Source organism: Erpetoichthys calabaricus, chromosome 10 (assembly GCF_900747795.2).
Source record: "Erpetoichthys calabaricus chromosome 10, fErpCal1.3, whole genome shotgun sequence".
Lineage (NCBI taxonomy): Eukaryota > Metazoa > Chordata > Cladistia > Polypteriformes > Polypteridae > Erpetoichthys > Erpetoichthys calabaricus.
In genome coordinates, this window is record NC_041403.2 from 103456614 (window position 1) to 103469635 (window position 13022).

At 38.5% G+C, this 13022-nt stretch overlaps 1 protein-coding gene and 1 long non-coding RNA gene across 2 annotated transcripts in view; one reads left to right on the forward strand and one right to left on the reverse strand.

Annotated features, from left to right (window-relative positions):
• Positions 1 to 1242: 1242 nt before the first annotated feature.
• prpf6 (PRP6 pre-mRNA processing factor 6 homolog (S. cerevisiae)) overlaps positions 1243 to 13022 on the reverse strand; it is a 64447-nt gene continuing 52667 nt past the window's right edge. Inside the window, exons 20-21 of the mRNA XM_028811678.2 lie at positions 11463 to 11589; positions 1243 to 2102 (exon numbers count right to left, since the gene is read on the reverse strand). Of these exons, the coding sequence (XP_028667511.1) occupies positions 1950 to 2102; positions 11463 to 11589 (280 nt within the window). The 3' untranslated portion in view covers positions 1243 to 1949. The remainder of the gene's footprint in view (positions 2103 to 11462; positions 11590 to 13022) is intronic.
• The window catches only part of LOC127529421 (uncharacterized), a 155209-nt gene continuing 144449 nt past the window's right edge, over positions 2263 to 13022 (forward strand). Inside the window, exon 1 of the long non-coding RNA XR_007936106.1 lies at positions 2263 to 2771. This is a non-coding gene — a long non-coding RNA (uncharacterized LOC127529421). The remainder of the gene's footprint in view (positions 2772 to 13022) is intronic.

Here is a 13022-nt window from a genome sequence, read left to right on the forward strand (position 1 = left end):
ACTAATGTCTTGTTATGAATGGGACTTACAGATGCATTATAGGCAGTCCTGCCTGATCTGAAGAGTTACCAACACGGATCCCCTTTGGTGTGAAGTTTGCGTGCTCCAGCGCATGTTTGCTCAGGTTTTTCTGAACACTCCAGTTTCCCTTCTGCATCACTCTTTATAGGTGGGAGGATGTGCTAATAGGTTGCAACTAACAGCTATTTTGCTAACTGATAAGGCATGTGATTATTATTTCAAATAATCAGGGGTGTAGAGAAAATGTAACTGTATGGTGCAAGTATTCTGTTCAAAAACAAAAACTATTATTCCTCGGATAACGCTTTCCTTCATAACAATACTACCAATATGCTTTTAAATTACATTTGTCAAAAAAAGCATAACAATAAGTCTCTTTCACTAACGGTTATTGACAGTAAAAGGCTGAAAGCACTATTAAGCAACAACAAAACTTGCCTTGAGTGTATTGGTTTATTTTATCCACCACGTTGGCAGCAAACAGTTCAAGATGAACCCAGTCGACGTTGCTAAAAGAGTTAGGATTAACTTTACTCTTGGTCAATTAAATGATGTATGTAATGAGGCAACTTAAAACCAAATCCACTGGCAAATGTTTCATCGTTGATTGTTATCAGTGAAATCGTTTCGATTTTGCTGCCCTAATGTGTACACTACTAGCATGATCTGCGACAGACCGCCATTTGGTTCCTTCTCTGTGCTTACAGGGGCTAAGAAAAAACTTGTCTTCCTGCAATCCTGTAATAAAAGAGGCAAAATGGCTATTAAAATACTGTATGATGTTAGAAAATAAATAACAGCAAGCCACACAATTTAACTTTACAGGATGGCTACTTAAGTAGAACCATAAATTCTAGGATGCAAAACAATCAACATAAGTAGCAGAGAACAGAGGACAAATTTAGAAATATTTCTGAAAGCTGTCAGGAGAAACAAACTTTCATCACTACAATGTCCAAGAGAAAAACATTCAATATGTAAGTAAGTGAAACCAGTCGTAGCACCAAGTAATACAAGGCTGAAACCAAATGTGGACAGCCTGCAGATTTACATGCCTACCCAATCACAATCACTGAAAAGCAAAAGAAGGATTCTAGATTAATACTTTATGGGATTTCACCACCTGCACGTATTAGTTCTCCACCAAAAGTCAAGAAGGGTTTCTATTGAAAATTTAAAACAAAGTTTTTAAATACAATCACAAAAAATGTCAACACTATGAATAATTCAAATTATTTATTTTGCCAGGAAAACACGTATAAGTTGGTATTTACATTACTCTAGTACTGAGTGATGAATTTAATGAACATCAACAATAATGAACAGTAAGAATTAAGAAAAACTTTGCTGAGATGACAATGAGGAAAACCAATCTGAGTAGCACTGAAATCATTTAAAAACAAAGGTCACAATTCTAATACAAAATAATAACAATGTTTCATACAGATTTAAGCAAAACCATTACTGCATATAAAAATGATCATTTACACAGCAAAGCATCGGCATATGAGAAGATCAAAACATACAAGGTTTTGCTTTTTTCAACAAAGTGCACTGAACCACTGGCATAGAATTATTCGTCGCTTCACAAACATACAACAAGGGTCATTTACTTTATGGTAATTTAACTGGTTTGGCTTTTTGTAATCTGCTGGAGATTTCTATGAATCAGTTTATCAGTGATTTGAAATAGAATTGGAAATACTCCTGAAGGAATATCAACAACATACTATGCCACATTTGCCACATCATTAACAATAATTTCTGATATGGTTCAAACAGCAACAAACAAAACAAAAAAACTGCATGAGGACAAAAGCTTGTTTTGTTTGTGTGAAGGAAAAATAAAATAATATTATATACAATATTATTGTAGAAGCATTGTGTAAATAAGGAAACTAAACAAATGAAGTAAAAAACACATTATTTTAGAAGGTATTTTTTAGTTTTGAAGCAACAATGATTAAAAGTTCACCAATCTTCTTCTGCCAGTTTAGCACATGCTTGGACTCTGCACACCATAATTCTCCATGCCGGGGCTCAGCATTTTCACAGCGCTTCTTTACTTCTTCTTGTTGTTCCTGTTAAAACAAAAACATCCCATACAATCTTTAATTACTTAATAATTCATACATTTTTAATAAGTTATTATATAACTTCACAAAAACTAAAATATTTTAATGGTACATATCTAGAAACCAATTAAATATAAGATGACTATTACGGCTTTGGGCACATTAAATTTCAAGTATTTTTTGAACAGCAACACACATTCATATGCATAAGTGCCTCCTAGGTGCATAATAGATATATACTGCTAGGATTCTACGCAACACTTGGAACCACTAAAGACCCTCTTTAGAGGCATAAGACCACAGTCTGCTATTCCACAAAATGGCAAATAGCTACTGGACTATCTCTAGTCCCATCTCTCTATTATAAAAAAAAATCCTGGGACAGAAAGACTAGGGAGACGAGACGTGATCTTCATGTAAAGATCACGGAAGACACTTAAAAGACCCGTGAGACGAAAGGCCACGGAGCGTCTCATGGGGACCTTAAACATGTGACTTTGTGCCAAGAGACTGATCCAGGACCGTCTTGTGGGGACGTAGAACATGAGATTCTTGCAAGACACGCCCTACTTACAACCAATATCAAATAAGACCACGGGCAGCAAAACACTCAGTCGTGTAAAGGCTTTGAGCACACACAGATCCAGGGCTCTCAGCACATATAAAGCATACAAGGTCCATACGTTATAGATGAAACGCCGACGACTAAACAAGGAAGAAAGAGCAGTGCGGAGAAAAGAGACTCAAAAGCGTTGGTGAGGAAAAAAATGCAAAAAAAGAAAAAGAATAATCTAGGTGCAAAAAAATAAAATAAGGAAAAGTAATAATAAGCCCGGAACAAGTAGAATTGAAAAAAAGCACATCCGATCAGGCACAGAATTAAAAGACAAAGTAGAACTTCATAAAGATGTTCAAAAACATTGGCGCTATAGACATGCAGAGCAGGTTAGAGATTATAAAAGCAATGGAGTTTGAAACGCTCAAAAAAAACGGTGCGATACAAATGCAGAGAAAGTTAAAGAATATGAAAGCAGGAAAATTAGAAAGTATCAAAAAAAAGAAAGTAAATATCGCAAGTAGCGCAAACAAACGGAAATTATTACTCGAAAAAAGGGAAAATAAATCACCACGGACCAGGTGTCATTAAAAAAAAAAAAAAAAGCAGGACAAAGCGAGGTCAGAAATAAAAGACAAAGAGTAGAAAACAAAGTAAAACGTCATAAAGAGGTTAAAAAACAAGAGGGCCAAACACATGCAGAGCAAGTTAGAGATAATGAAAACAGTGGAATTCAAAAGACTCAAAAAAAAAACGTAGGCGCGAAACACATGCAGAGCAAGATACACAATATGAAAGCAGAAAAAAACAAGTGTCAAAACAAAGAAAGTAAACACTGCATTAACGAAAATAACGAAAAGGCGAACAGAGATCGAATATATGGACATAGGTAATATGTCAGAAGTATGTAAATATTGTAAGGCTTTAAAGTTTAAGTCAGAAAATTTCAAAAATGGGGTTTACCTCACATGCATTTATTGGTTACTTTGCAAAAAAATTATTAACTGCTGATGATGTAGATCGTTTTGTCTGTGCTGAAATTCCAAACAGAGAAGCCTATCCTGAATTATGGTACAGTCATTAAACACATGTCTCACGGACCTCATTTAAAACATTCAGCATGTTGGGACTCAAAAGATTCCAAATATTATTTTTAACGAAGTTTTGAAATAAAAGTGAAACTAAATGAAGTCGCAACAATTCAAAGAAAAAAAAAATCTTAAAAGTGTGTATCCAGAAAACCAAACACAGTGGTTGGTGAGCGAAGAGAGAAGGGGGGAAAGGGAATAATAAAAACCAAATGCAGAATATAGAAAATATTATTCCAACAGACACAGTCCAGTAGTAAATTCCTTCTCTAGATAAAGAAGAATTAGGTTTTGAATTGAAGACAGGACTCTTGACCAATGAATTAGAGGAGGCGGTTCAGATTTTCCAGAAGTATTTACCCTACCATTCAAAAGTTTAGGGTCATCCAGAAATTTTCATGTTTTTGACAGTAATTGTAAGCTTTAATTATCAAGATACCATTAGACTGATTAAAAATATAGTCAAGGCATTACTAGTGTTTATAATGGCTATTACTGCTTGAAGTGACTGATTTTTAATTTATTATTCACATATGGCTGCAAGGCCCCATTTTCAGCAGCAATTCCTCCAGTGTCCTAATGGTCAATTCCTTTAGCTTATCCTTAATTGGTCACAATTACATGCTAATTGATAATTAAATAATCCTTTGCAACTGCATTAGCACAGCTGAAACCTGTTATTCTATTCACCTGGCCAAAATGAGCTTTCTCAAGAAGCATATCAGTCTATTGTTTTTCACAGAATGAAGACTATTCCGTGCTATGTATTAAAGGTATATAGCAATTCAACAAACATGAATGAAAAGTTGTAAAAATAATGCTTACGATTACCTTCTTATAACTTTTATTTAGGTTTTCTCCACTGTTTTTAAAAAAAACTCTGCAGTGCCCTAATCATGTGCACGTTTTGCTTAATGGTTATCACATGGCTTCCTTATTATCATTATACTAGATTGTGGAATCTTTCTAAACTAGAGGGCTCCGCCCCCTGCTCGCTTCGCTCGCCAACCCCTGGTGTTGGGAATGACAAAGAGCGTGATGTATGAATGAGATATAGAATAGTGTGAAGGTGTAGATGATGCAAATAGAAAGCAAAGAATAAAGTGTGTGGCACAGTGTAAAGGTTTATTTGAAAATTTCTTTGTACACGCCGTTTAAGTGTAAAAGGTAATTCCAGGTCAGAACTTGTAAGGTCATTTAAGATGGTTATTGTTGTGATCAGAGTCAAGTTTGTCACAGCTTAGAAAGAGTTGTGTCTCTCCAGGAAGTAATGCAATGACTTGGGTATTTATGTTTTCCACATTAATATTTTTTGGACATAATATAGTGCGTTGTGTTAAAAGGGGCATTTGGTCTAATGAGATTGCTGTTCCAAATCTGTCTGTCAATAAGTCGTCGCAGATAAAGGCTTGAGGAATTGTAATAATATGTGGCTGAAGTCCATCTGTATTGGTGAGTGTACCATCTCCCAGTTGTAATAAGCAATTGTTATGATCTGGTTCTGGACATCGTATCTTTTTTACTAACTGTTTCTTTTGAAAGCAATGCCAATTGTCTGCGTATTTTAAAGTGCACTGAACAATAGCTGAGCGCATGGCATGTGGAAGAATAGCTAAGCAATGTCTAAAATCTCCTCCTAATAAAAGTACCTTTCCTCCAAAGCAAATATTATTATTCATAAACGTTTGTAGAAATTTATTGAATGGTGTTGAGTAAGTGACTGGATGCACATTCATCAATAATTAACATTTTTGCAAGACGGATGTCACGTGCAGTGCCACCGTTAATGTTCATAGTGGATACCGATTTGTAGGATCTAATGCAGTTGATAAAGATTTCACTTTCAGGTACATCGTTAGTTAGAAGCTTCTGTAGATATTCAGGATATTAATGTAAAGGAGGCAGTCTAATTTGACCCTTTTGACAACAACGTGTAAATGTATTACTTGTATTGCCAGTTGTTTCTTCAGGGAAGTGAACTGAATGACAATGATTGCAAATGACATTCATTAATCCGAATGAATTTTCCTGGTGTATGTTTTGCTTGTGTCGTTTGAGAGGCGCGTTGTTGCATGTGTAGTATTTGGGACATGTTGTTTTGGAGCTGTAATCGATTTGCCTGTGCTGTGTGAGAAGCCCGTTGTAGCCTTCCTTGCCGTTAACGTATGTCTGAGACGGGAGGTGTTTCGTTTTGAATCCGTGCCTGTTGCGATGCAGCACTTTGATTGATAGATTGCGTCATGTGGATCTAGGATGTAGATTTGTGCATATTTGCGTTGTTGATTTGTTTCAGGGTGCACTGTTCCAATGCGATGCAGTATTTGTGCACATATGCGAAAGCAGTATGGGCCATTGCCTTTTGGTGGCCTGATATTTACTCCGGTAGATGCAAAAGCAAATGAACTATTGTAGGATCTAATGCAGTTCATAAAGTTTTTACTTTTAGGTACATCGTTAGTTAGAAGCTTTAGTTGAGCTTTGCGTTTTTGGAGCCGAGACATTTTTTCTTCTATAAATATGGATAAGTAATAAGGAGTATTGCACTCACTGTTAATATGGAGCCTTTTCTGCGGTTGAACGGTTAATAGTGCCTCATTGTAATGAGATCTACCTATGCTGCATATTGTGAACGTGTTGAGATGACGTATGTTTAATACGGACGGTTCATTTAGAAATAGGGCTTTGTGTGTCATTTGTTATTTATGTTACTGTGGTCGTGGGTCTGAATCGTCGTTTTTGTGTACGTTTCGTGTGCTATGTCCGTAGTCTGTCCCGTTTCGTGTCCAATGGGCTTTGTGTGTTGCTCGCGGCTTCTTTTTTTTTGTGTGCTTGTGGCTTGTTGAATCCTCCTCTTTGTGTGCGTCCCGTTTCGTGTGCAATGGGATTAAATCCTCCTCTTTGTGTGTGTCCCGTCCGTTGCTTGTGTGTGTGTGTGTGGGGGGGGGGGGGGGGGGGGGGGTGGTTTGCGGGCTCTTTTTTTTTGTGTGCCAGTGGCTTGTTGAATCGTCCTCTTTGTGCGTGTCCCGTCCGTTGCTTGTGTGTGTGTGATGGTTGGGGGGCGGTGTTTTGCTCGTGCGGCGCCTGCGTTTGACTCCTTTTTTCTGTGCTCACTCCTTTTTTCTGTGGTCTTGTCCGTCTCTCGCAGAGCCTCATTTCTTGGGGCGCCTGTGCAGTACGTCTTTTTGCGGCTACGGCCCATGGCCGGATGTCCCTGCGTCCATCCGGTTTAGCATTCTCGGTTAGTAATATGGATGGATACATCAAATCACTTCACAAATTATTTTTCTGTTGGCACCACTGTCCTGACATCATCTTAATAAAGTACTAAAAAAAACATTTAATTTTTTACAGTTTATGGCAAGTTGAAGCCTGTGTGCAGGGAACACTTTTGAGGTAGGGAACCCCTGTGCTTGAACCATTGTTCAGGCCCTAACTAGGTTTTCTGAAAGAACCAGGAAGACTAGTACATTTCAAAGCTTTGAGTTTACCTAAACTTAAATAGGCACAAGAACAGAAAGTCGTGCAAGATTGTGAAATTGGTCAATGGATAGCAGCATCTGAGAATATGAGTGTTACAGAGAGAGTATGCAATGCCAAAGCTTAGAAATTGACTTGATAGCCACCAGAGCATGGCAGGCCATGTCAAATATTGAAACAAAGATTCAGATGCTTCAAATATATATTTTGAATTTAGAAAAATTTATCAGGGTCCAGTTATTTTCATAATACTATGTAGTTTTAAATGTTAAGATAAAAAAAGAAAAAAACGACATGGAAAAATTGGAAAAAAATTAAAACACCTCAGCAGGTATAGTATTTTTTTTTTTTACCACTGTGCAGACTCTGAGCACTTTTGTTAAGCTATCAATAAATCTTACATGTTGTTCTGCTAATGTGCTGTATTAACAACTTATTAACAGACTGAAATTCTTTAAGTTACCATCTGTATCTGATACGTCTCTGCCATGCGTCCTGGAGAGGAGTGAACCACAATGCTCCTGTTACACCATGCACATTTAGAAGTGGTGTCAGAGTTAACTATTTATGCAAAATAATAACCTTTGTATGCTTAACTATCACTAAAACTAGAATCTGTCATGCTGCTTCTGAAACACAACAAATCACGTTCTTTACGTATTTTTGTTCTGAAAGCCTGCAATCAGTTCTATTGCAGCTGCATATGCTGACAATAAGACACCCTTTGTCACTATCTGCAGCGCACTGGAGACACATAAACTCAGGGATGTCGTATACGGGAAAGTAGTGGTGCACAAATCAGCACTAATGGTAAAAGGTTTAAAGGAGTGGTCAGGACTGAATAGTTTAACAGAAGGAATCATTTCTTTTGAAAAACAAATAAACCTTTTCTCATGCATCCTGATTAATTTTGGGGCCTCAGCTTCTGTAGCGCATGCGGCTCTGTGCTGTATCCCACATAGTATGTGCAGAAATCCAGCTGTGCATGTGTGTGGATGGAGCACACACTTTTTTTCCAAACCAGCTCTTCATTTTATTTATCATGTGGATATGAGGCAGCCACAGCTATTCTGTCATCATCTCCACTGTTGAACTGGTATATGCTGTTTTTTGTCAGAAGGTAATGGAATGCGCAACCACTAACAAAGGGGGCTACCTGATGTTCTCTATTGCAAAAAAAAAAAAAAAAAAATACAATTTTTCCAGGTTGATCAATTTTTACTTGTATCTTGTTTCTACAGCTGTACCACACACTCTTAATGTAGCAAACACTATGAAACCTACTTTCTTAAGGATTTCTTAACCATCACAAAAAATAAAAAGAACTAATGTGCTAGTATATTTGCTTTGAAATATGGTCAGTGGTTCAATTCACAGATCTAATTTTACTTCTAAAAGCAATCTTAGTTCCTCGTATAAAATATCATTACCTTAATGCTGATTATAGAGCTCAAATGAAGAGTATATCTGCAGTATTAGCTTATACAGTAATCCCTCCTCCATCGCGGGGGTTGCGTTCCAGAGCCACCCGCGAAATAAGAAAATCCGCGAAGTAGAAACCATATGTTTATATGGCTATTTTTATATTGTCATGCTTGGGTCACAGATTTGCGCAGAAATACAGGAGGTTGTAGAGAGACAGGAATGTTATTCAAACACTGCAAACAAACATTTGTCTCTTTTTCAAAAGTTTAAACTGTGCTCCATGACAAGACAGAGATGACAGTTCTGTCTCACAATTAAAAGAATGCAAACATATCTTCCTCTTCAAAGGAGTGTGCATCAGGATCAGAGACTGTCATAAAGACAGAGAATGCAAACAAATCAATAGGGCTGTTTGGCTTTTAAGTATGTGAAGCACCGCGGCACAAAGCTGTTGAAGGCGGCAGCTCACACCCCCTCCGTCAGGAGCAGGGAGAGAGAGAGAGAGAGAGAGAGAGAGAGAGAGAGACAGAGATAGAGAGAGACAGAGAAAAACAAACATGCAAAAATCAATACGTGCCCTTCGAGCTTTTAAGTATGCGAAGCACCGTGCAGCATGTCGCTTCACTAAGCAGCTGCACAGAAGGTAGCAACGTGAAGATAATCTTTCAGCATTTTTAGACGAGCGTCCGTATCGTCTAGGTGTGCGAACAGCCCCCCTGCTCACACCCCCTACGTCACGATCAGAGAAAGCGCAAGAGAGAGAAAGAGAAAAGTAAGTTGGGTAGCTTCTCAGCCATCTGCCAATAGCGTCCCTTGTATGAAATCCAACTGGGCAAACCAACTGAGGAAGCATGTACCAGAAATTAAAAGACCCATTGTCCTCAGAAATCCGCGAACCAGCAAAAAATCCGCGATATATATTTAAATATGCTTACATATAAAATCCGCGATAGAGTGAAGCTGCGAAAGGCGAAGCGCGATATAGCGAGGGATCACTGTATATTTTATGACTGCCTGAAAACAGGAAACTGATTACTCCTAATAGTTACTAGTTTCAACAAAACAAAACAAATGAAAATCTTTTTAAGACAAAAATATATCGTAAAGGGTGTGCACATACAGTGCATCTGGAAAGTATTCACAGCGCATCACTTTTTCCATATTTTGTTATGTTACAGCCTTATTCCAAAATGGATTAAATTCATTTTTTTCCTCAGAATTCTACACACAACACCCCATAATGACAAAGTGAAAAAAGTTTACTTGAGATTTTTGCAAATTTATTAAAAATAAAAAAAATGAGAATGCACACGTACATAAGTATTCACTGTGCATCCTGTTTCCCCTGATCATTCTTGAGATGTTTCTGCAGCTTAACTGGAGTCCACCTGTGGTAAATTCAGTTGACTGGACATGATTTGGAAAGGCACACACCTGTCTATATAAGGTCCCACAGTTGACAGTTCATGTCAGAGCACAAACCAAGCATGAAGTCAAAGGAACTGTCTGTAGACCTCCGAGACAGGAATGTCTCGAGGCACAAATCTGGGGAAGGTTACAGAAAAAATTCTGCTGCTTTGAAGGTCCCAATGAGCACAGTGGCCTCAATCATCCGTAAGTAGAAGAAATTCGAAACCACCAGGACTCTTCCTAGAGCTGGCCGGCCATCTAAACTGAGCGATCGGGGGAGAAGGGCCTTAGTCAGGGAGGTGACCAAGAACCCAATGGTAACTCTGTCAGAGCTCCAGAGATCCTCTGTGGAGAGAGGAGAACCTTCCAGAAGGACAACCATCTATGCAGCAATCCACCAATCAGGCCTGTATGGTAGAGTGGCCAGAAGGAAGCCACTCCTTAGTAAAAGGCACATGGCAGCCCGCCTGGAGTTTCCCTAAAGGCACCTGAAGGACTCTCAGACCATGAGAAAGAAAATTCTCTGGTCTGATGAGACAAAGATTGAACTCTTTGGTGTGAATGCCAGGCACCACGTTTGGAGGAAACCAGACACCGCTCATCACCAGGCCAATACCATCCCTACAGTGAAGCATGGTGGTGGCAGCATCATGCTGTGGGGATGTTTTTCAGCGGCAGGGACTGGGAGACTAGTCAGGATACAGGGAAAGATGACTGCAGCAATGTACAGAGACATCCTGGATGAAAACCTGCTCCAGAGCGCTCTTGACCTCAGACTAGGGCGACAGTTCATCTTTCAGCAGGACAACGACCCTAAGCACACAGCCAAGATATCAAAGGAGCGGCTTCAGGACAACTCTGTGAATGTCCTTGAGTGGCCCAGCCAGAGCCCAGACTTGAATCCGATTGAACATCTCTGGAGAGATCTTAAATTGGCTGTGCACCGATGCTTCCCATCCAACCTGATGGAGCTTGAGAGGTGCTGCAAAGAGGAATGGGAGAAACTGGCCAAGGATAGGTGTGCCAAGCTTGTGGCATCATATTCAAAAAGCCTTGAGGCTATAATTGCTGCCAAAGGTGCATCGACAAAGTATTGAGCAAAGGCTGTGAATACTTATGTACATGTGATTTCTCAGTTTTTTTATTTTTAATAAATTTGCAAAAACCTCAAGTAAACTTTTTTCATGTTGTCATTATGGGGTGTTGTGTGTAGAATTCTGAGGAAAAAAATGAATTTAATCCATTTTGGAATAAGGCTGTAACATAACAAAATGTGGAAAAAGTGATGCGCTGTGAATACTTTCCAGATACACTGTATATAAAAGACAGGAATCAACACTGAACAGGATTTAAGTTATTTAATATCTATCACCAATTATATCCATATTAGGCAGTAAACATAACCTTTACCTCTGTTCCATGTTGCAATTCAAATTTATAGAAGAATGCCCAGGCATCTCCCAGATCAGGATCAATTTTAACTGTCCTAAGAAACCATTCCCTGGCTTTCGTTATTTTGCGTTCACTCCAGAATAACCTGCAATATACAAATGAGGCATACATTTTGCTTTAACATTTTACTATTCCAAAAGAAAGGTCAGTTTCCTACTGTGCATCTTTAAAATACAGAGCCTAGGTGACAATTACTATTATTTCCTGAATGATAGTCAATCAAATATGTTCTTAAACATAACATGCATTGTTCCTGTTTCAAAGAAAGAATTGTCTGCAACTTCTTAACATCAGCAAAACCAAGTACAGTGGAACCTCGGGTCACGACCGTAATTTGTTCCAAAACTCTGGTAGTAACCCGATTTGGTCGTGATCGAAGTAATTTCCCCCATAGGATTGAATGTAAATACAATTAATCCTTTCCAGACCGTATGAACTGTATGTAAATGTTTTTTTTTTTTAAAGATTTTTAAGCACAAAAATAGTTAAATATACCATAGAATGCACAGCGTAATAGTAAACTAAATGTAAAAACATTGAATAACACTGAGAAAACCTTGAACAGAGAAAAGTAACTGCAAGAATTCACACTATAGCCTTACGAACCGCTCGCTGTAAGCACTTTTTTTTTTTTTTTTTTTAATGAGTTTTAAGCACAGGGAAAAACATGAACATTTGAAAAATCCGTAATTTAATAAACAACCAAGAAAAGTAACATTGCATCAATGCATGCTACGAACCGATCTCTGTAAACAGAAGTGAAGTGGAGGTTAAAATCCAATAGAAAAAAGTCTTCATTAAATACAACGAGGTTAAAACAATGCTCGAATCAGTCTCTTTAAAAAACAAGCCCGGTGCTTTCTTTAACTGCCTTCTCGGCCGGCCGGCCCTCTCTCTCTCTCACTTGTTCGCTCGCTGCACAGGAACAGTCTGAACACGTGCGGAAATCATCGGCGCGTAGGAACCAGAAGGGAAACTGGCTTGTTTGTCACCCGAGTGTGTGGTCGTGAACAGATGCAAAAGTTTGGCGAACTTTTTGGTCGTAACCCGATTTGTATGTGGTCAGAGACGTTCGTGACCTGAGGTTCCACTGTAACTAGTTATTGACTTTCACTGCACCAAACAGCCTCTATACCCAGTCTCTATTAAGGGAGTGGGTATAACGGTGGTCTACTCTTACAAGCACTTTAGGATCCACATCAATGACAAGCTGGACTGGTCTTGTAACATAGGGAACTTAAATAACAAAGGTCAGAGTAGGCTATTTCTTACTTTGGAGACTGCACTCCTTTAAGTTGAATAATGGCATTTTTCACATATTGTACCACTCTGTGACGGCCATTGTGATTTTCTATGTTGTGATGTGCTGCGCTAGTGAGTTATAGAGGGTCCGCAGCTTAGCAAGTTTTAGTCAATTTTTGAATAAATGAATGAACGAATGAATAAATAAATAGCAGGCTTGATTTCTGTTGGTGCTTGCGCGGCTGTGTGGAGTTGGTGGTACAATTGAAACAAGGC